The 25,173-nt window shown below is 32.5% G+C and overlaps 1 protein-coding gene across 2 annotated transcripts in view; it reads right to left on the bottom strand.

Annotated features, from left to right (window-relative positions):
- Positions 1-3,170: 3,170 nt before the first annotated feature.
- The window catches only part of LOC126885993 ((11Z)-hexadec-11-enoyl-CoA conjugase-like), a 42,593-nt gene continuing 20,590 nt past the window's right edge, over positions 3,171-25,173 (bottom strand). For both annotated transcript variants that reach the window (XM_050652836.1, XM_050652832.1), the window contains exons 3-5: positions 17,617-17,953; positions 13,782-13,964; positions 3,171-3,813 (exon numbers count right to left, since the gene is read on the bottom strand). In XM_050652836.1, coding sequence (XP_050508793.1) covers positions 3,438-3,813; positions 13,782-13,964; positions 17,617-17,953 — 896 coding nt within the window. In that variant the 3' untranslated portion in view covers positions 3,171-3,437. The remainder of the gene's footprint in view (positions 3,814-13,781; positions 13,965-17,616; positions 17,954-25,173) is intronic.

Here is a 25,173-nt window from a genome sequence, read left to right as displayed (position 1 = left end):
AAGAGGCAGAATGTTTATATTCCCTTCAGAGTTGTGACTGCATAATCTTCACTGATGATGCATAAGGATGCTGAAATAGTTGCTATATGGAGATGGTAGTCCAACTCTGAATCGAATATAAACAAAACCTGCCTTGAACCCTTTTTAATCTTTTTCATTTTACTCAGTTTTTGAGTATTTAGAAACTGTCTTTCGGTCCTTTTCCTAGACGAAGAGAAGGTAAATGCGTGGCCTAAGTGTCCTCTATTTGCTTACTCCTATTTTCGTCGTCTCTACGTGATTATATATTGTAAAATCCGGAGATATGGGATGCAGCCAGAAAGCAGTTTATGAACGAAAAGTCTTAGATTTAAAATATTGTTTATTATATTTTTATTTCCATTATTCTAATTGTTTAAAAAGTAGTAAACTTTGTATCTGGGGCTTTTCGTTGTTTTCCTCGTAATACGAGAGATGTCGCTAATTTGCGTCTCAAAAGGTGGGTTCATTGCATCGCGATGTTTTGCCTTAAAAGAGGCAGAATGTTTATATTCCCTTCAGAGTTGTGACTGCATAATCTTCACTGATGATGCATAAGGATGCTGAAATAGTTGCTATATGGAGATGGTAGTCCAACTTTGAATCGAATATAAACAAAACCTGCCTTGAACCCTTTTTAATATATTAGTGTTTTTAGTAAATATATTTATTATAATTTTTGTGTCTTTGGTTTTGCCTTCCTCAGGAATAAGATGAGTATTATTAAAACATTTTATTGTATATTTATTATACTTCACACCTTGTCTGTTTGTTACCGTTAGGTACGTCCCACATTAGGTACGTCCGAACCGATACAGACACGGTCGTCGTGTTTGGTATAGCATTCGGCCAGAGATTGAGAGGTCTTAAGTTCGAATCCAGTGCAATCCTATGCTTTTTTTTTATTTTTTTGATAGCGGTAAGCACAAAATTAGTTTGGTGTTTAAAAAAAAGTTAAAACAAACTGTTTAAAATATATTTATTTTTAAGAAATCATATAATAGATGTATAACTTCTTACGTGCGTACAAAGTACACACACATTCTTTTTTCGTAAAATGCTTACTTTAAGCGAAAAATGTAAATAAAAATTATTCTGAACTTATTTTCTTGTGACATCTGAATGCAATAAGTTACTATTTTAGTTGTGGATAAATCACAATTTTACTTTGAAATTAAGTGTATTTGACGTTTCGATTTAATAGTTATCAAACTTAGTATTTTGATAGCAATAGCTGAACTAAAGGCAGGACCGCGCCAAGGCTTTCAAGCGCCCCGGGGCAAGTAATTTTAGGCGCCCCTTTCCTCCTTCCTTTGTAAGTAGTTTTTGCAGCTTAGTGAATCGTTATACGGTATACCTACAAACTATTTTTTATGTGTTAGGAAAGTATCATCATCATTATAATCTAACCGTTATCTTCCACTGCTGAACATAGACCTCCTCTAAGTTTCTCCATGTCCCTATCTTGCGGTACCAGCTATCCAGTTCCCGGCAGTTCTCTTTACATCGTCACTCCAGAGCAATGGTAGTCGATCTCTGCTTCGTTTATCCCATTGTCCGCCCGCGGTCGCTATTCCAATAATCTTCTAATCTAGCTGTTGTTCGGTGTTCTTGCCATATGACCTGCACATCTCTGTTATTTTTTGAAGTTATACTTCTTTTGGTGCGATTGGGAGTGAATTTTTATTATTTTGCGCACATGCGCACACAGGCATGTTTTTAGTAAATATATTTATTATAAATTTGTGCCTTTAAATTTGATTTCCTCTGGAGTAAGATAAGTAATATTAAAATATTTATATTTATTATACGTAGGTACTTCACTTCTTCTGTTTGTTATCGGGAATTGTCACTATGTCCGAGACTAGATTATGTAATAGAGCTCGTAGCGTTATTGTTATAGCATTCGGCTAGAGATCGAGAGGTCTTGGGTACAAATCCGGACCATTCCTATTTTTTTTTGGAAAGTGGTAAGCATTAAAATTAGTTTAACATCTAAATAAAATAAAAATAAAATGTCTACAGTATATTTATTTCGTTAAAATCATTTAATAGAAGTATAACTTCTTACGTGCGTACAAAGTACACACACATTCTTTTTGGTGGGATGCAATCAATTTTAAAATTTCAAAAATTCACACGCATAGTTGAGGCCTTTATAAAACATGTTTACTTTTTATAGACCCATAGGTTCAGTGTACATAACCTCAAAAAAATTTTTTTTTCGAAAAAAGCGTTTAATTTTTTTTTGGGGGATAGCTGCAGATCTAATTTCTTCTTAGTCTTATGTATTTTATCAAACACTATTCTAATTTTTTTCAGATTTTTCCATAACGCTGGTTACCTTAAAAATCCAAAAAACTGTTTTTTAAGGGGGTTTGAACGGGATTTTTAAATATTCTAAAGGACTCAGTTACTTCAATTTATACAGAACCTATAAAAAAGAAATTGATCTATTATGAAGTATATAAAATAGGGAAAATCCCCAAAAACCCCCTAAAAAACAATTTTTTGGATTTTTGAAGGTGGCGAGCCTTACGAAAAAATCTGGAAAAAATTAGAAATATAGTGTTTGATAAAATACACACGATTAAGAAAAAATTAGACCTGCAGCTGTCCCCAAAAAAGTTAAAGCTTTTTCCAAAAAAAAACTTTTTTTTAATTTTTGAGGTTATGTACACTCAACCTACGGGTCTATAAAAATAGACATGTTTTATAAAAGCCTCAAATATGTGTGTGAATTTTTTGAAATTTTAAAATTGATTAAATCCCACCAAAAAAAAAATAAAAACGAAAAATGAAGTTTTTGATGGTGGGGGCAGGGGGAAGGGGTGGTGGGTTAAAATTACACTGAATCTTATGTGTTAATTGCATAGAACTTAAAAAAAATTAAATTCTCGTAGTGAGGAAGGGTAACTTTTAATTTATTTATCCCGTCCATAAGTGGAAAGTTTGATGCGCCACTGTCGGCGCATGTGCCACTGAAAAGTGATGGCACCGTGTTCAAACGTTTTTTAGGTTCTACTATTTAAGTTATAGGCTCTTATCGTGTCTAAAATGATTAAGAAATTTCACCTATAGCGGCTCTTAGTCTACTATAGTAATGATACTTTTTCATTAGCTGCTCCTGGATTTTAATACAAATAATCATAAACAAGAATAAAATCTATATTTGTTACAAAAAATGAAGATACATACAAACATATCCTTTAATCACTTTATTTGGCATGTGATGGGTTACCAGTATTTTTAAATAACAAAAATAAGCTTTTCTATAATTCACCTCAGGTCTACACTACAGTGCCATTAAAAAAATCCAAACAGCTAAACTGTGACACCACCTTATTTTTGTATGTATTCCTAAGGATGAAAAATATTCGTGGTCGGATTTGACTAGTATGTGACTGTATTGTTCTATTCTAATGGCTTTTTGATATATCTTCCTTATCCTCTTCTTTCATATCTTTGTCACCCCAGCCCCAAACGCACTCTTCATAAAAGTTTTGGCTGGTCATTTCATTAGGACTATTCAAAATCTCTTTGCCTTTTACATCTTTCCATGTTCCGTCTCCTGTTCTTGCAGCTCGCTTTCTAATCATGTCTTCGGATGTCGTCTTTTGGTCATATACTTGTCCAAACAAAGCCCAAAAATCCAGAAAGGTAGTAGTTAAGTTTAAAAAGTGGTTTTGAAATTCGGCAGCTCTGTAATCCCATGGAAAGGTATGGTGGTAGTTGTGCCAACCTTCTCCAACAGCGATGGCTTTTAAAACATTACTCTCTGTTGGATTTATGGTGCTAAAATACAAAAATAATATATCATTATAAATATCATACACACGACGTATGTTTGTTAATTTAATTTACAAATTTGTTATAGTGTAGGAAACAGAGGTTGAACTTCGCAAAATGGACACAAGTCCGGTTTTATTTTTTTCTGGTATATCAAGGGGTGCTTATTATGAGACTAACATTTTCTTAGAAAATTTCGCCCCGGAACCCCTCTTTTCATCCCTTTAAAGCGGGTAATTTGTGTTTTTGCGAAACGTAGCCCTTCCTGTACGCTTTGCAAAAAATTTATTTAATATTAAAATAAAGAGAACTATATTTCCTACTATTTATTTCCCGACAGCATATGTCTATCACCCCCCGTTTAGCGGGGGCGACGCCCCAAAATTGACAAATTTTTAAAAAAGATGTTTTAAAAAAAAATTTTTTTTCCCTAACTGTAATGAAAGTTAAGAAGAAACCCTGCGACAATTAATCACAAATAAGTGGATGCTTTTTTGATATAGGTTTTATTTAAGGGCAATTGCAAATTTTTTAATTACATGGTGTTATATTTTAAAAAACCCCTTTTTATACCATCTGAACCGCTTATGCTAGAGTAAAAAAACTTTCAGCGATTATCCACGTACTGTACTGGTGTTATTTACAAATTTGTATAACACACCCCCATATTTTCCCTGGAAATACCCCAAAAAAAGGAGAAAAAAAAAAATCAAACATTGATTTTGGGTCATCACTGTGGCTTTAGGGATCAAAGAAAATAAAATATGCATAGGTCATAATATGTAGCAGACAGTGTGTTCTTTTATTTTCCATAAGTATGTTATCAATAAAATGAATAGGTGACGAAAAAAAAAACAAAATCTGTAGCCCGCCAATGCATTTCTGAGGTTTACGGCGCCACTGTGCCGTAACGGTTGCTTATAAGAAAAAAATGCATATTACCTTATTTGTAGAGAAAATAGTGGTCTTTAATTTTGTAAAAGTTTTGTTTTAAAACAATGCATAGGTAATGAAAAAATCGTAAAAACATGCTCTTTAAGGGATTGGGGTAATTTCTGCAGTATATTTTCAAGGATAGGTTTACTTTCCGCAGGGATGTTGCAATAATCATATATATATTTATGAAAAGCCCTATTGATGGAGCATATATCCATATGGGCCAAAAAGCAAAAAAAAAAATTTCAACCTCCCCTTATTTTTTTTTTGGCTACAGGGGTTGCATCAAGAAATCGCTTTTGGTGTCCATGTACGGGTAATAAGAACGTGCATAAAATAATATATGAAGAGTTTTAATAAAGGGCATGGTGTGTGAATGATTCCAAGAAAATCACTTTCTTTATTAATTCTCCATTTTTTTTGGGCTGGTTCCGGAAAAAAATGGGGGTGCATTATACAAATTTGTAAATAACGCTAGTACATGGATAATCGCTGAAAGTTTTTTACTCTAGCATAGGTGGTTCAGTTGGTATAAAAAGATGTTTTTTAAAATGTATCACCCTGTAATTAAAAAAATTGCAATTATCCTTAAATGAAACTATACCAAAAAATCGGCCATTTATTTGAGATTAATTCCCGTAGGGTTTCTTATTAATTTTCATTACAGTTAGGGAAATATAATTTTTTTTTAAAAATATCTTTTTTAAAAATTTGTCAACTTTGGTGCGTCACATTGATCTGGACGGTAACGAAACTGCTGATCACCATGCTAAAGAAGCAGTTAATTCATCAATTATCCAGACAACTCAAACATCGATCCAACTAAGGTAAGTTTAAAAAGTCAATCCTAGAATCTCGGCAAACTCGTTGGAATAACTGTGATACAGCCTTACACAGAATTCAACTTATAAATACTCGGTCAAGCCTTAATATCATCATCATCATCATCATCATCATCATCATCATCATCATCATCATCCTCCAGCTTCTTTTCTAGTCCACTACAGGACATAAGCCTCCTTAGCACCTCTCCAAGAAATTCGATCTTGTGCTAATTGCATCCATCTACCATCTACCATCTATTCTTTTTATGTCGTCTGTCCAGCGTGTTGGTGGTCTGCCTCTGCTTCTCTTGTTCATGCGAGGTCTCCATTCTAACAGTCTTTTTGTCCACCTGTCATCCCTCAGTCTCGATATATGTCCGTGAAACTCCATTTTAATCTGGTAATTCTTTCTAAGATATCCTGCACACCCGTTCTTGGCCTTATTTTTAAATTTCTCCTTATTTCTTATTCCTAGTATGGATCTTTACATTTTCCGCTTAGCTGTGCTATTCTAAGCTATGACTTGCTTTGGTTAATGTTAGTGTTTCAGCTCCGTACGTAATGACTGGTAGAACACATTGATTGTATACTTAATAACCTCACCCGCAACGAATCATGAATAAAAGTAGACTATGAATCGGACTCGGACATACAAGACTGACACATCAAAAGTGCAATATCATTTATTAACCATATTAACAGACTGCCAACTAACAGTGCACCAGCTATAACCGGAAACATAACATGAAGACATCACTTGAATATATCCTAAACGATCCAAACGAATGGACCAAATTGCTAAAGTTCCTGAAAGACATTATTCTCTTTAATAAAAATTAATAGCTATTTTGTAATCTCTTAATATTTTTTTTGTAATCTGTTTAATAATTTTATAAATGAAGTGTACCATGCCAATGGCCTTAGTTTTCGAGGCGTTTAAGCTAAGTAAAAAATATTGGATTAAATTTAGTAAACATTTTTTTACTTCTTTTAGTGTACGTGTTAGCCTAACGTCTTATAAACAATTTATAAACAACTAAATTGTTTTTAACAATTTTTTTACCACCCGGATTGAAATTCACCCTCGAAATTCGTAATCAGCAGCCAAAAATACATTTGGGTGGACCTATCAGAATTGAATAGCCCATGGTGACCCCTATTTGGCGTCTAGACTACATTATATTAATGTTAATATTGGCACTTGGTGTTAATAAAATCGATATGACTTGATAAAATACTTTCTGAATTACCATATTCATTTCTTTTATTGTTCCCTATAATAGTATAATCCTGTATTGAAATTCATAAATTCTACTTTTAGGCAATGATTACATAATCAATCCTTGTATTAAAATTTGTTTCGTTGTTTTACTAAAAATTGGTTTATTTACTAGGAAACTTAAGAACGTTCTAACTTTTTTCTGCCAAACATGGTATTTTTTCGCCATTCTTATAGAATTTCTACGCATATATCGCCTGGTGAGAACAATAGTGACGAAACTTCAAAATTAATATTTAGAGATAATCGTATTTGAAGTTTTGATGAAACTGCTAAACAGTATAAATGACTAATAGGTAATCATTTTGCAGAATTTTTCTAATAATATGCTTCTAGATATGTAAAACAATTAGTAGAAGTAATTTTATTTGAAGAAAAGATGGATATTGTATTTATTTTTGATTTTTTTTTCTGCGTTACGCCATTATTGCATTATCGAGGATGTTTAATTTGTTTTTTCACCACTATACTTTACTACTACTATACTACAACAGTTTGGTTTCTGTTTTAAATAATTAAAAAATTTACTTTTAAAAATAAATTAAACGCATCAAATAAAATATTTTATTGTACACACCAGTTATTCGCAAAATAAAACTAAAGTACAATAGAAAAATAACAAAATAAGATCTTAAGTAATAATTATGAAAACGATAAACATGATAAAAGATAAAAAGCAAGCAAAAGAACTATGAATAGTAAAATTAAATTCATCATTTCACTCACTTCGTATTTCAAACTACTAAAGAAATTATTGTGGCTAGAAGGAATTGATTTTTGTAAGACTTCTTTTTAGAAATGAATATTGGTTTTCGATAGTGTGGAATTAAACAATACTGATCCAAAGTGGATAGACGCTTTCTTGATTTGCTATTTCTAAGTACCTAAGAACGATTGAAACTGAGTTTCTCTGTAAGAAGTTTTATAAAAAAAAACACAAAAGCAAAAACGACCACACAGACAAAAGTGCTCATTCGCCACTATTGCACATTGTACTACTATCTTTAATAAAATATCTAATATTTCAAATACATGCAGGCACGGCGTAATTACAGATTCGCCAGTGTTGATATAAAGTTTGGTGTGCTTTCGTCGTTAAGGCATCAAAATATTTGACAAATTCACAATACCATAAAGACTTGTAGGCGCCCTCTAGTAATAAGGAAATTAAATAATTGTTAGCCGATATTGCACACAAAGGAGGGCATATTTAGATGTCGATTGATGGACTTAACTCAAAAACGTTGATTTTCGTGTGTCGCCACTATTGTTCTCACTAGGCATATGTATTATAGTTGAGTATAAATAGTGTTATACGCAGTAACGACAATCGCCTTATAAACAATGTGTCCTGGGAAAGGCCAGATGGAAGAAGGTCTGTAGGACGGCCTAGAAAAAGGTGGAAACATGCAGTCAAAGAAGATGTAGAGAAAATGTGAGTGCGACAATGGGAAATAGTGGCACAGGACCGACAAACATGGAAGGCAATAGTAAACGCGGCAAAGACTCACGAAGAGTTGTAGCGCCATTGATGATGATGATGATGATAAATAGTGTGACCAACTCAAGTTCAGTCGAATTCGGGACAAGGCTGAAGAAAATACCTAAAATCCGGGACTTTTTAATGAAAATCGGACCATTATTTTTTTAAATATAGAACTTTAATATCATTATTTTATTGACTATTTAGCATTTTTATGTTGACAAAATTTTTTTTGGTGGGATGAGTTGTAATGATTTTTTCATTCATAGGAGATTCTGACCAATAGAAAGCTACAGAAATCTAAATTAAATCGGTAATTTTTGATAATTTACCGTCGTCACGTATATTACGTCAAATGCCCTTCGTTGCTACGAAAAAATACATTCAGTGACATTAATGACAATTAATGTTTTAAAAATTATAAAAGTGATGACTTTCAACCGTCAAATTAATATTTATAACAACTGTTTGTTTAATTGTACTAATTTGTACTTACATAAATAAATTACAATAAAATTTTGGTTTTGAACAGTTTTATTCATGAAATGATTGCAACAAATTGCACTCGATCTGTAAAATTAATATAGAATTTTAGAGCTCTTGTGCAATTACTACTGATAATCACATTTTTGTTAGTTTTTGACGTTTCGACTTCCAATCCGGAAATCGTTCTCAAAAAAGGAAAAATTAGAAAATCAACTGATATTGGACTTCCATGTAAATAGAACCTTAAAAAATATACTTATTATTATTTACGTTTTTAAGTCGTCTTTTCAGAAGATGATAATTAAAATACAGAAACGGGAAAAAGTCCAGAGTTTGAGTTTTCCTAGGACTATAATATGTTGGTACCACGATGTAAAATGAATATTAGTATTACACTCTAGAAATTGTCGACTTTTTTTCGTCCCACCAATTCAATTGGATGTGAATTTTTAAAAGAATAACATATTCAAAATTTGAAAATACAATTTAACCAAAACGTTGAAAATTCGGAAGGAATCAGGCTGCAAATCTCAGAGAAGAAGATAACACATCGAATAAGTGAAAATCATGCCTGGATTGAGGTAAAGCTGTACTTTGTTTCCTCTATTCTTTAATGTCTATTCTGAAAGAATATTTATCAAAGCTTTGCAGGAAACTGAAAAATGTATTCTACTAAACGCGTATCAGCTAAACAACATCAGATATGCAGATAACACCATAGTATTTGCGAACAACCTAGAAGGTTATGAACATCAACAACGATAAGAGATGGTCAACTGTATGTCAATCAAACCCCTGTAGAAAGTGGCGCACTAAAATTACCTTGCCACTATATAAAAAATAGACCAACAATCAAGAGATAAGAGCGCACATGGGAAAAGCTAGTTCCACATTCAACCAGACGGGACCTTCTTCAAGAGTCACAACCTCTGTATTTGTATAAAAGTAAGAATGCTGCGATGCTACATCTCCTGTGTCCTTTATTATGGTGTTGAATCGTGGACATAGAACAAAGATGTATAAAGAAAATTGGAAACATTTGAGATGTGGATATATGTATATGGGAGAATACTTAAAATCCCGAGGACCAACCGAGCTACAAATGAAGAGATACTCAGAAGAACGAAGAAGAATCGAGAGGTACTCACTACCATCAAATCTCGAAAGTTACAGTACTTCGGACACATTATGCGAAATGTCCCAGGATATTGTCCTACAAGTCACCCTGCAAGGAAAAATATTTAGAAAGCGAAGCGAGGTCCAGAGAGCAGAACATCCTGGTTACGGAACCTCGGAACCTGGTTGAACACAACATCTGTGCAGCTTTTGCTTTTATCTAGCAGGCTGCCTTGATGATCGACAACATTCGTCACGGATAGGCACATTAAAAACAAGTACATAACTATGTTAAAATAGTTTCTGCCTAGCATGCCGAAACCTCATACTCCCGTCTTCTGTTTTGCGATGAACCGTATTCACGGCTGTATTCGCTGTTATGAAAACCGGGCTATTAAATTATTTTTTTTACAAATACTATTCAAAATGCACTTTTTTCTATGGGTGCTATACAATGTGCAACTTCTCTCACTACTTACATACATTCAAAACGAACAATTCCTCACGCAGTGAGAAAAGTCGGCCATTGCAGTGAGAAATATTTTTTCTCACGGGTTCTCGTAGGGTTTTCCATATATGATCGCCGTTTCCATGGTAACATGCACAATTCAAACACAGTAATTAATGTTTTCAAATAAAATGTGTTGGAGCAAAACTTACCAGGAATTTCCTTTCAAAACTGTTCGAAAATAACTGTAAATTAGAATTTTAAATAAATAACGTAAGTATATAAATTTTAAGAATATAAAATACCTACATGTATATGTATTTTATTTCAATTTATGTATACAATATACATAAAAGCACCTATATTATTTATTTTGAACTCTTAACAAAACGCATCCATAGAAAAAGTACAGTGTACAACATATGAGAAAATGACATATTTTTTCCTCGCTTGATTTGCCTCGTGCCTCGGCTCGTGCCAACAGACTTCTGCGCTCGTGAGAAATATGTCTTTTTTCTCCCTATTCTGCACAGTATCATTACATTCCACAAAAAATATAATTATAACATGTTTTGATGAAATTGTTTTATTTGAGATATGAGATTTGATAATTCTTTTCAAAAAAGAACCGATTTAACTACATCTCATGTCAGAGAAATCTGTAAAATTCGCTAATTTAACACATTATTTTTGAACTTTAAATTTAGTATTCTACAAATGACTACATCATTCTGAGTAACTTTATATCTTCTGTTTACATCTGTGGTTAAAGTGTAGACAAATATATAACCTGTAAGAGAGTTATTACACTTAATTATCGCATAAAAATTAAATTATGAATGTTACAACTGTTTTATTTTACAATTTTATTCTTAATAAACATTTTATAATTATCAATGAACCAATAAGGATTGAGCAACCTCAGCAGGATACGTCGAATGAAGTAGGTTTGGTGGAAATCTGTGTCTGCATAAATATAACGTCAAATGTGACATTATGGTAGGGGAGCCCAAGCGGGGATTTTTGCAGTTACTCGAGCGCGTCAGATTATCATATGGGGAGAAACGTGGTACCCTGCAGATGTACCTCTGCCATATATTGGCTCTTAACACAGGGGAGTTCGTTTAGGGGGGCCCGAAAAAAAAATCCATCCTTAAAAATACTCGAAATTGTCAGATTAAGATAAGGTAAGTTAAGTACATGCAAAACAGTGTATATTTAAAAAATCTGACGATTTGAGCGGGGCTTAAGGGAATTGGTGAGTCACAAAGTTTCACAAGAAAAAGGCGAATATTTCGCGAAATGAAAGTCAGATCGAAAAACTAAAAACTACACGTTCAATATTTTTCAAAAATCTATCGATAGATACCAAACACGACCCCTCGCAGAGAGGGGTGGGGGGTAAATTTTAAATTTTAAATACAAATCCCGCGATATTTAGTAAAATAAACATCAGATCGAAAAACTGCAAAATACACTTATTTAATATTTTTGAAAAATATATCGAATGGTACCAAACGCGACCCCCCACGGAGGTGGGGTGGGGGGTTACTTTAAAATCTTTGAATTGATCTTTGAAATCTCAGATTTGAATTCTCTGCATAAAAATAAGCAACTTTTATTCGAAACATTTTTTCGAATTATGGATAGATGGCGCTATATTCGGAAAAAACGATTAATGTAAATGGAAAATTAAATTAAAAAATGGCAAGCGCCCGCTAAAATGGAAAATTTTACTTAACTTTTTTTGGTTTTAGGACCTAATAATCACAACCCAATAGGTCCCCAAAGCGCTCGAGTGACTGCACATTTAGCATACTTTGCTCCCCTACCATTATTTTATAATTACTAGCTGAACCGGCAGACTTCGTACTGCCTCAATAGATAAAAACAAACTTTTGTATACAATAAACTTAAAATAATCAAAAGGAATTCGTAATTAATAAACAAAAAATGCTCGATGTGGATGAGGTTTTATTATTATTTTTAATTAATTACACATGGTGTTTGAAGTAATAAAGTTTAGATAAAAGTAACAAAATAAAGTTTGTAGTGCAGCAGTTACAATCATAAATTTGTTTATCTTATAATGAATATAACAGCTTTATTTTATCTACATTCAAAACAATCCTGTATTTATGATTGTATTCGGGGTGGTTGCAACTTTATAGGTGTCGATTAAATAAAATAAAATGAAATTAAAATTAAATAACATTAAATAAAATGAAATAAAATTAAATACAATTAAATAAAATTTCATAACTTTAAATAAAACTAAACAGAATTAAATAAAAAATAAATGAAGTAAATTAAAAGTAAATGAAATTGAATAAAAGTTAATAAAAATAAATAAAACTGAATAAAATTAAATAAAATAAATGACATTAGATAAAAATAAATAAAATTAAATAGAAATAAATACAATAATATTAATTTAAATACAATTAAATAAAGCTAAAAAAAATTAAATAAAAATAATAAATAAATAAAAAATAATAAAATTAAATAAAAGTAAATAAAATCTAATAAAAATAAATAAAATTTAATAAAATGAAATAAAATAAATAAAAAAAAAATGGAATTAAAAAATGAAATAAAATAAAATAAACGAAAATAAATAAAATACTTAAATTAAATAAAATTAAACAAAATTATTTAAAATTAAATAAAATTTTTTTCTTGCTTACGGTTCGTCAGAAAAGTTCCGTTTAAAGATATGTAATTTTTGAGAATTTCGCAAAATTAAAAAATTCATATTTTGCCCAATTTGAGTCCCAAAGTTAAACTGTTCAGCTTCTCTTCTTTAGACCTGCCCAATACACGTGTAAAATTTCATAAAGATCGGCCAAACCGTTTCGGAGAAGTATGGCAACAAATACTGTGAAAAGAGCATTTTATACATATATATGTAAAAATTTTGGTGGCTACCAAAATGACTATATAAAACCTTATGAACCTTACCTGAACCTTACACATAATTCAACATCAAAATTAGCCAAATCGCTCCAGCCATTCTCGAGTTTTAGCGAGACACAATGAACAGCAATTGATTTTTATATATAAGATTTAAAATAGTTTAAATTCAAACAAATTAAGGCAGTGCATTAATTTTTTAACCGATTTCTGTGTAAGTTGTTTAGGTATAAGGAATTTAAATTGATTAGTATTAATTAAATACAATTTAAAATTTATAACTTATTATTATAATAAATCTTTGTTTGGAAATTGTGATTTTTATTTTTAGCAAAAACTGTGGTTCTAGAAAAATTATAGTGTGTAACACGTGCAGAAAGGTAATTTCTCACTCGTTTGAATTGCGTTTGAATTAAACTTTTCAAACTCGTGAGAAATTAGTACCTTTCGGCACTTTTTGCACAATATACTATTTGTTATTGTACTTACCGATCATATGGTTTGGTTCCATAAAGATGTGCAAAACTGTTAATAGAAAATGTTGCATGTAAGCTAAGCAATAATCGGACCACGGTCACTAAGAAAGAAACCGATAATGTTTCTCCCCAGAAGTAATATGGAATCAAAGTGGGTAAAACCAATCCCAAGATAGGTGCAATTTTAAAGAAGTATCTGAAAAAAAAAAACAAATTATTAATTAGGCAATTTAACAATCAGAATATAGTTCATCTTGATTCTACAACAGTTTAAAATTTGTTTCTTTGCCGGCGATTCTTTCTCTCAGTTTGTCTTGGGTTCTAAGGCTGCCTGATAAATTCTCAACAAAGACGAAACTATTCATGTCTTAGTGTAAACAAAGACAGATTTACAGAGAAAAACAGGAATTCGTGCTTCTTAGGGCATATTATACCGCCCTCTACATTTGCCTCCTTTGATTCCGAATGATAGAGGAATGTTGATCTATATGTAGTAATTTTATTCTTCTTCTTCTTCCTCTTTATAAGCAATTCTGCTTGTTCCTTAGCGGATTGATACTTCTGTGGAAGGTTGTCACTTTGTCCTTTGCGCGGTAGACCGATAATTCTTCTGCTGATTGGTGATTTATCTCTTGCTATTTTGACCTCACGGATCTCCCCATCCTGCTTATGTATGTTTTTCTATTCAGTGTCCATTAGTTTATACACTGTACTTTCCGTTTTCTTATAAGATCATATGTAACTCTGTTTTCAATCTCTCAGCGCATTTCCTTAATTCTTTTCAGTACTCTCATCTCTGCCATTTCCAATAGTCTTTGTATTGTGGCTGTGTGGGGTCTTCTTTCTGATACATATGTTATTATTGGTCTTACACTGGCTTTATCAATTCTTGAATTCATCTATGTTAAAATGTTGTTTTTCCCATATAGTGTTATTACTGCATCCTGCCCGTGTATTTGCTTTTTGTACTTGATTTCTCACTGCTTTGTCCAGGTCTCCTTAGCTGGAGGTATTATAAGGTATTTAATTTCCATTACTAGTTCAATACTGGACGGCTATGCTGACAAATGTGGCAGTCCTTAAGAGAGCAAATGCTACCCGCGAGCTGCTTGATAACATCAAATATAGAAAGATGGCCTATTTTGGACACGTAGTAAGGGGAGACCGGTATAATATTCTTCAACTTATTATGATGGGTAAAATGGAAGGACGCAGAGGAATTGGTAGAAAGCAGGCATCTTTGTTGAAAAATATCCGGGAGTGGACAGGAATAAAGAAAGCAGAACACCTATTTAGAATAGCTCGAGACAGAGACAGTTTCGCCATGTTAATCGCCAACGCCAAGGGGACTTGATAGGGCACGTTAAGAAGAAGTTCAATACTGATTTCATCAATTACTATTTAAAATCTGATTGGCTCTGTACTGATTACTATTGCTTTAGTTTTCTGAGGTGAGATCGTTATATTAAATTATGCTTTTATGTTAAATCTGCGGACTAGTCTTTGCATCTTCATCTTGGGCTATCAGTACTGCGTTGACTGCAAGTATTCTTACTTGTTTGTTTCCCATTCTGTATCTTCTGTATATTCTTAAGTTAAAGAGTATAGGGCTCAATGAGTCGTATTCCGTCACAACAGCAGAATACACCACAAAGATAAAAGTCAAAATCTTACAGGATGGCTCCACAATATACCTATTAGTATCTTAGCCTCAGCCAAGGAAGTTCTTGGTAAAATAAAAATATAAATAAAAACAATTCGTTCCCAGGGCGAAGAACTCAAAGGTTTTGTAAACAAGTGAAGGGAAAATGTAAACTATGAAAAAAGATTACCTGAAATGCATGTCATTAATATAAAGGCACAAAACACATGCACAAGAAGAATTAAAAATTATCACTGTTAACGTTTTTCGAAAGACAAGAAACTTTGAGGTCTGCAAAAAGAAATATGGCGCTTTATAATAGATCATAAAACGGAAGTAAAGGAACTAATAAAACCAAAAAAAGGAGATAACACACAGCCAGGAAGCATTAGAGAATCAGATTCTCGAATTCTCATAGGAATATAATAAAAACAAAACATTAGGCTTACTTTTCTATTAATATATTTTCCGATTCATACAATTTATTATAGGTAATCATAACATTCCTATGCTATTATTAAACTATTTTTACCCTTTTTCCACCACCTATGAGGTACAGTCTGAGGCGCGATTTTTTTGTGTGATATCCCCAGTAGGCCTAATCCTCGGACAATTTCTAGACAAAATAATCTTATTTATTATTATAATATACTGAAAAATGTCTATCATAGTTATTATTTTTTCATTCTCTTCGATGGTCCAGGCTGTGAGTCAAGATCTGAATCAGTATCCAAGGTGAATTTTTGTGGTATACTGGAAATTAGCGTTGGCTTCATTGTCGGTAATTCATCTTCTATTTCATTTTCTTTACTTAATGTTGATATGTCCACGATGTTGCTGAAGCATTCATCGCCACAATGGAGGCACACTGCTGAATATTTGAAGCCAGCTTATCGGCAACCGTACGCACTTTCAGTTTCCTTTGCATCTGAAAAAGATGAATTAATTTAGCCCGGGGGGTACTGGAGGCTTAAACGTTTGGATTGGTGTCCAAAATTTTCCATGCTTTTTCCAACCCCAATCTTCTGGATCACAAAGTTTACCGAGCCATGCCTGAATTTGGTGATACACTCGGAGACTGTGGAAACCCGCTGCATCTCGTCAGCGAATCGTTTGTACCTCAGGGTTTCCAGAGAATCGTCTTTATTTCTGCCATATAAAGAGACGAAAAAACGTTCGCCAACAACACTGTTATCAACACAACAAATAATGTTCTCCAGAGGATTCTTACAAAAAGACAATCACTTATAATGCAAGTTTAAAAAAAGTCAAAATGCTTATCACAAAAATATAAATTTTTCCCACAAGACTCTCAATAGTATTATCGATAATACTTTTCACAATTTTTAATATGACTGCATGTGGCAAAATATGTGGCACAACTGTAAGAATAAATAGAGGGGAACCGGCTGCTGTGCCACCTATGATAAATTATAATAATAACAGTAATAATAGCAGGCAGATCTTCATTTGTCCTCAAACAACTACGTGTGCCTTTTCTACCTGCTTAGGGTTCTAAGTTTTGCAGTGGGGAGAAGGGTCCCACATAGTTTAATAATAGCATACTAATTTTAAGATCATAACAAATTATATCAATAAAATATATAGATAGAAAAGTAAGCCTAACGTTTTGTTTTTAATATATCCCTATGAGCATTCGATAATCTGGTCAAGTTTGGAGCGTTGTAAAGCATAGATTAATAAATAAATCAAATAACTTTTTAGTGGATATTTTTCATTGAAAAACCCCTCTACAAAATTGCTGTGATGTCTATTTTTGTAAAACAAACTGAAAAAAGTTATATCCTCCAAAAGGAAACTTGTTACAAAATTTTCACTTATTTTTGTTTATAACGTTTTTGTTTTTCACTTAACGATAACAAGTAATAATAAAATTGTAGGAAGTTTTAATTTGTTATATTTTATGTTTAATTAAATTTTCTGTAGGGTTTCTAGTTTACGAGATACAGCGCGAAAACCCTTTGCACCATTTTTTTCAAGATGGCGCCCGGGGGACAAGTGTGGCGACCCCACAATCTTCAACTTAAGTTTCTACTGACCCCCCTACATATTAAAAAAATAAAATTTCCTCTAAAAAACGCAACCCTAAATGTAAGATTTCAATAGACTAAATACCTACCTTATTTTTCGCATATTTTTTATTGATAAATAAAACGATTGTAGGTACTATAGGATGATTTCTTACTTGTTCTGTAACATAATGAGACGATCTCCTTTAATATCACTCAAATCGATGGTCTTTCCTTTACTTATAACATCCGGATGTTTTTTCACCATCAACCATCCAATGTGACAGAAGAAGAATCCTCTTCTTGAGTTATGGGGATCGGCATCTGTATCGGTATATTTGTGATGTAACCTATGATCTCTCGCCCAATTGTGGATGCTATCTTGGTAGGCGGCAGTGCATATAAACATCATGAGCAGTTTCATTGGAAGCGTAACTTTATAAGCTCTGTGAGACCACAGACGATGGGCACCACCTGTCACTCCAATAAGGGCGAAGAAGTAGAATATAGTATCTGAAAATAAAACCCTTAGTTAACACAGCAATATTTAACAGGATAAAGGGCCTAGCCGGGTAAGATGATGAAAAGTGCCCCCAACTCGATTCGAATTCCATATAGGTCACCGTTTAGCATATATAGTGAAACTAACTTTCTGAAATTTTTAGCCCCCTAGGCGGTCTTGTGACCCACCTAGAGCCTAATTAGGGTTTTTATGTTTTTATTTTTTATCTCAGCCGCATTGAGAACTAGCGAAAAACTTTAAATAAAAAAATTGTAAGCTTTAAAAAGTTCGAAAATTTTTTTTTTAATTTTTGGCAGGAAATTTAAATTTTAGAACGATTTTAAAATTTTAACTGAGTATAAAAAAAATAACTAAGACATTCGTTTTGGCGAAAAAAATATATAACGTGTATTTTTGCATATTGTTTCACTCTGAATTTTTTCAAATTTATAAAATTGGTGAAACGTACCTTTAAAAATAAAAAACCGCATTTTTTCGGGTTTTTTTTTCGTTTTTTGATATAATTTTATACATGTTTTTCAAAAAAGGTAACACCGTCACTAGAATAGGTAAAACACTGAAAAATAATTGGGGTTTGCTTAATAAAAATTTTTTGTAACGCCATCCATTTTCAAGATACAGGGCGTTTAAAAAAACAAAATTTTACAAATTTTTTACGATTTTGCCGAAACTACTGGCAACATTGTAATAAAACTTGGCGGGTTTTAAGAGGTAGTTATTGTGCATGCTTTGACATACAATTAAGGATTTGATATTCATCATTGGCGGGCATAGGGGTAATGGTCTGAATTTTCAAAGAAAAAAAGATAATACGCCACTGACATATTTCAAATTAACAATCAGTTTTGGATTCCCCGTTCAATTTGCGATAAAAAAACTATCTTCTCATTTTTTCATACGACGCGCCGTTTTGCTGCAAAAAATAAAATATCTTAACGCTTCCAAAGTATTCGAATTAGTTTTTAGAATGGATGTACGACGAGTTTATTAGATGTAGAAACTACTAGAAGTTCGAATACTTTGTAAGGGTAAGATGTTTTACTTTTTGAATAAAAATGGCTCGTCGTATGAAAACATAGGAAGACAGATTTTTTGTCACAAATTGAACGAGGAATTCAAAAACGATTGTTAATTTGCAATATGTCAGTGGCGTACTATCTTTTTTCTTTAAAAAGTTCAGACCATTACCCCTATGCGCCATAATGATAAATATAAAATTTTTAATTGCATGTCAAAAAATGCACAACAACTATCTCTTAAAACTCGCCAAATTTTATTACAATGTTGCCAGCAGTTTCGGAAAAATCGTAAAAAATGTGTAAAATTTTGTTTTCTTCAACGCCCTGTCTCTTGAAAATGGATGGCATTACAAAAAAATTTTATGAAGCAAACCCCAAATATTTTTCAATTTTTTACCTATTCTAGGGACTGTAATGTATGCTACCTGTAACAGTTATGTTACTTCCCACCTCTACAAATCTATCTATGACCAACTTCACAGATAACCTACAATATGTAATTCAGATATTAGCATATGTTCATTTAGTATAATGAATAAAGGTTTTCATGCCGTCTAAATTGTTTAATATTCTTAGATGTGGACACCACATAATATGGCGACGAGGATAAATAAGCAGTAGACAATTTTACAAGCAAGGCGCTTGAATAAACGTTTTATTTAGTATTTGCAAGGTGCAAAATGGAAGGTGCAGTATTTCCTTCAACTCAAGTGAGTGTTCTAAGGGGCGCAATAGGCAGCTTACAAGAGTACCGGATAGGTACTGATTGGAATATATACCAGGAGAGGTTAGAGCAATATTTTATTGCAAATTATGTAGAGAATGATAGAATCACAAACCACACATACTCATAGACGTTTCACGTAAATTGTCAAGGTCAAGACAGCAAATTAGTTACCATTCCAATCCAGAGATGTCGCTGTCAGTCAATTCTCTTGTCATATTTAACAACTGACAGTTGACAATTAAATTAATTTGTTATTTACTTTTTATTTTACAGTTTGTGGCTTATTTATTTTATTATAGTAGTGTTACGTTTTTAATTAGATTTTTTCACAATTTTAATCAATTTTATTAACCTCTTCTCTGTTTTTATGAGTAGAATTTTTAGTTTACATTGATCATCCCGTGTTGTGTTTTTCCACGTTTAAAAAAAACAATATAAATAGATCCTGAAACAGTTTATTTGACAAGTGTGTCATCAACATTTCGGGCCTATATATTTTTTTGGAAGTGTATAAAAGATTATAAGGTAATATGTATCTAAACAATCATCAAAAAAGATTCTTTCAAAAATTTTCATTCAACTCAATATTACACATCAGTGCTTTCACGTGACACATGGCAGTGGTGTTTAGCTTTAGCATTTTGAAAACAAATTGGAATATTTGAAGTTTTCAGTAAAATATTGAATAAAACATTGAATTGTCTTTCTGTTGTTTTAATTTCCTGCGAAATTTCATCAAAAATCCCGAAAAATTTATAATTTGAAATTCCCACGTAACTAAAATTTGTCAATTTAGTTCCCATTCCAATCAAGAGATGGCGTTAATTCGATCCGAAAGATTAACATGGCCGTGAACCGTCTATGAGTATGTATGGTTTGTGGATAGAATGGTTCCAGTATTATTGACAATAATTGGTGATAAGGCCTATGAAATATTAAAAGGATTGTGTGACCCAGTTTTACCTAAGAATAAGACTTTCGATGAACTATGTATCCTTCTACAAAAGCAATTCACTAAAAAAGTTTCTGTTTTTAAGGAACGAATAGAATTTTATTCTTTGAGACAAGCTGAAAAGGAGTCCGTGGCAGACTTTTACGTAAGAATTAAAAAATAAAGCAATAGATTGCAAGTTTGGGACTACATTAAACAATGTTTTAAAAGACAAATTCGTTTGTGGTGTGAGAAAGGGACCAGTCCTGGATCGCTTATGTGAGGAGGATCATAAAACAACCTTAGAACATCTATATGAATTGGCGTTGAGAAAAGAAGCTGCAGCTGTAGAAGCCAACACTTCAGTTCCAGTAAATAAGATATCAAGCACCAGTGTTAACCAAGGCAGAAATAGAGAAGCACGAGAAGGAGGTTCAGGAGGTTTGTATGGAGAGTCAAAGTGTAATGCGTGTGGAGGAATAAAACATGACTTTAGAAATTGTAAGTACCGAAAATATAGTTGTAAGATCTGTCGGAAGGTTGGCCATCTGGCTAAAATGTGTAATAAAAACAAAGGAAAAAGTACTCATTATGTAGAACCTGTAGAGACTGAAAATTCTGATTCAGAAAATGTACAAGATTTTGATTTTGTAAACATGTACCATACCTCTTTTGATAATGTTAATAATGGTTTTATAAAACCACACAAGGCAAATATGTTAATTAATGATTGTACTATTTTAATGGAACTGGATTCAGGCGCAGGTATCTCTGTCCTTCCTGAAAATATTTATATCAGATATTTCAAAACCAGTGCATTACTTCCAACTAAAGTTAGACTCAGATCATTTGATGGAAGTATTATTACACCTTTAGGTGAGATTTTCGTAACTATTCAATATAATAATGTTAGGGTAGATAACTGTAGGTTAATTATAATAAAAAATGGAACAACAGCCTTAATTGGTAGAGATTTAATGAAGACATTTAATTTCGAGATTAAATTACCGGGAGTTCCTAACATTAATATAAATAAAATAGATCAGGATGCAGAGATAGCCAGGTTAGTAAAAAAATATAGTTCTCTCTTTAGTAATGAATTAGGGCATTATAGGTTTGAAACAGTTGACTTGAAAATGGAACCAAATGCAAAACCTATATTTTGCAAACCAAGGCCATTACCTTTTGCTTTTAAAAGGGATGTTAATGCAGAATTAGATGAACTTGAAAGTAAGGGTGTCATTACCTTGATACCTTTTTTGATACCTTGATACCTTGATACCTTGATACCTTGATACCTTGATACCTTTTTTGGTGTTACCTTTTTTGAAAAATATGTAAAAAATTTTATCAAAAAACGAAAAAAAAACCGAAAAGTGCGGTTTTTTATTTTTAAAGGTGCGTTTCACCAATTTTAAAAATTTTAAAAAATTGAGGGTGAAACATTATGCAAAAATACACGTATATATTTTTTTCGTGAAAACTAATGTCTTAGTTATTTTTTTATACTCATTCAAAATTTTAAAATCGTTCGAAAATTTAAATTTCCCGCCAAAAATAAAAAAAAAAATTTCGGACAGAACTTTTTAAAGCTTACAACTTTTTTATTTAAAGTTTTTCGCTAGTTCTCGATGCGGCTGAGATAAAAAATAAAATCCTAAAAACCCTAATTAGGCTCTAGGTGGGTCACATGACCACTTAGGGGGCTAAAAATTTCAGAAAGTGAGTTTCACTGTATATGCTAAACGGCAACCTATATGGAATTCGAATCGAGTTGGGGGCACTTTTCATCATCTTACCCGGCTAGGCCCTTTCTTCAAGAATGATCCGCAAATCTATTCTTAAAGTGATTAAGTTTTATGTAAAAATTTTACGAAAAATACGACCTAATAATAAGAATTTGTGAAGAAGAAAGAATGCCCGAAGAATGGAAAACTGGATGGATATTTCCGATTCTAAAGAAAGGGCAGACCACAAAGACAATACCTATAGAGGAGTAAAACTTTTAAATAGCTGCTAAAAAATATTGACATCATTAATCAGACAGACTCTCAAAATACATTGAAACTATAATAGGAGACTACCGTCACGGATTTAGAGAGGAAAGGTCAACAATATACGCAGTACACATAGTCACACAATCAATTGAGAAATGTTACGAACATGATATCGACTTACACATCCTTTTCATAGATTGCAAGCAAGCCTTTGACAGCTTAACAGGAACCGACCTAAAAGAAGACCTAAGTTATCCCAATGAAACTTATAAAGCTTACGAAAATGACAATGGAAGGATTGACTGCAGCAATAATAACAGATAACGGAATCACCAAAAATATAGAAATAGCAGCTGGTGTACGACAAGGCGACTGTCTATCAACATCATTATTTAATGTCGCTATAGAAGGAACAATAAGAGCTACAGAAATAAAAGGTACAATTATAACATCGAGGTCGCAACTTGTGGCGTATGCTGACGACATAGCATTAATTAGCAGAAACAAACAATTTAAAGGAAGAATTTACGAAGTTATGTAAGTAAGCATCCAAAAGGGGCTAAGCAATAAATCAAAACAAAACAAAATACCTACTATGCGCAAGAAAGAATCCAATTAATATGACAAGTTTAAATATTGGTGAATATGAATTTGAAAACACTTTAAATATCTTGGGGTGTCAGTTAATGGAACTAATAATATAAGCATAGAATCAATGAAATAATCCAGACAGGAAACAGAACCTATGGGAAATACAACAACTTCCACAAAGATAAGAAACTTACTCAGAATACTAAACTGAATGTGTCTGACACAGAAAGAGGAAGAAATATTGAGGATCCTAGAGAGGACAATAATTCGGAGGACAGCAGGCCCACTAAACTTATAGACTAAGAGCCGCTATAGGTGAAATTTCTTAATCATTTTAGGCACGATGGGACCCTATAACTTAAATAGTAGAACCTAAAAGAAAACGTTTGAACACTGTGCCGTCACTTTTCAGTGGCACATGCGTCGACAGTGGCGCATCAAACTTTCCACTTATGGACGGGATAAATAAATTAAAAGTTAACAGAACTTACTAACAGAATTAATTTTTTTTATTTTTTTAAGTTCTATGTGATTAACACATAGGATTCATCGTGATTTTAACCCACCACCCCCCTTCCCCCTGCTTCCACCATCAAAAACTTCATTTTTCGTTTTTATTTTTTTTTGGTGGGATGCAATCAATTTTAAAATTTAAAAAAATTCACACGCATAGTTGAGGCTTTTATAAAACATGCCTATTTTTTATAGACCCATTGGTAGAGTGTACATAACCTCAAAAAATTAAAAGAAATTTTTTTTTTCAAAAAAGCCTTTAACTTTTTTTGAGGAATAGCTGCCGGTCTAATTTTTTCTTAATCTTGTGTGTTTTATCAAACACTATATTTTAAATTTTTTTCAGATTTTTCCGTAAGTCTCCCCACCTTCAAAAATCCGAAAAACATTTTTTGGGGGGTTTTGGGGGATTTTCCCTATTTTATAGACTTCATAATATATCAACTCAATTTTGTTTTTATAGGTTATATGTAACTTGAAGTAACTGAGTTCTTTAAAATATTTAAAAATCAGAAAAACACGTTCAAACCCCCCAAAACCCCCTTAAAAAACAGTTTTTCGGATATTTGAAGGTGACCAACGTTACATAAAAATCTGAAAAAAAATAGAAATTGATAAAATACACAAGACTAAGAAAAAATTAGATCTGCAGCTATCCCCAAAAAAAAGTTATATACTTTTTTTCAAAAACAAAAAATTTAAAATTTTTTTGAGGTTATGTACACTCAACCTACAGGTCTATAAAAAATAGGCGTGTTTTATAAAACCCTTAACTATGCGTGTAAATTTTTTGAAATTTTAAAATTGATTGCATCCCAACAAAAAAAAAATAAAATCGAAAAATAAAGTTTTTGATGGTGGGGACAGGGAGAAGGGGGTGGTGGGTTAAAATTACGATGAATCTTATGTCTTAATCACATAAAACTTAAAAAAATGAAAAAAATTAAATTCTGGTAATTAGGGAGGGTATTTTTTAATTTATATATCCCGTCCATAAGTGGAAAGTTTGATGCGCCACTGTAGACGCATGTGCCACTGAAAAGTGACGGCACAGTGTTCAAACGTTTTCTTTTAGGTTCTACTATTTAAGTTATAGGGTCCCGTCGTGCCTAAAATGATTAAGAATTTTCACCTATAGCGGCTCTTAGTCTATTAGGTAATAATCTTCTTCTTCTTCTTATACTTGTAGATTTGTCGATCTGTTAATTCCGATGTTGAAGTATTTCTGGAGGGATAGACTGCCAGCTATCTCTCCATCTTTTTGGTGGTCTCTCCGCTGGACGCTTGGCTGCTGGTTTTCCTTCTAGAGCAATTCTTGGTAGTCTGTGCTCCTCCATTCTTGTTACATGACATTGCACGCCACATTGTTCCCTGATGATGTTGTTTCGTATTCTATCTCCTCTTGTCTTCCCTGCTATTGCTCTTAGTGTCT

Source organism: Diabrotica virgifera, chromosome 1 (assembly GCF_917563875.1).
Source record: "Diabrotica virgifera virgifera chromosome 1, PGI_DIABVI_V3a".
Taxonomy (NCBI): Eukaryota; Metazoa; Arthropoda; class Insecta; order Coleoptera; family Chrysomelidae; genus Diabrotica; species Diabrotica virgifera.
The sequence above is the reverse complement of the archived record's forward strand: the minus strand, read 5'-3'. Positions and strand labels throughout refer to the sequence as shown.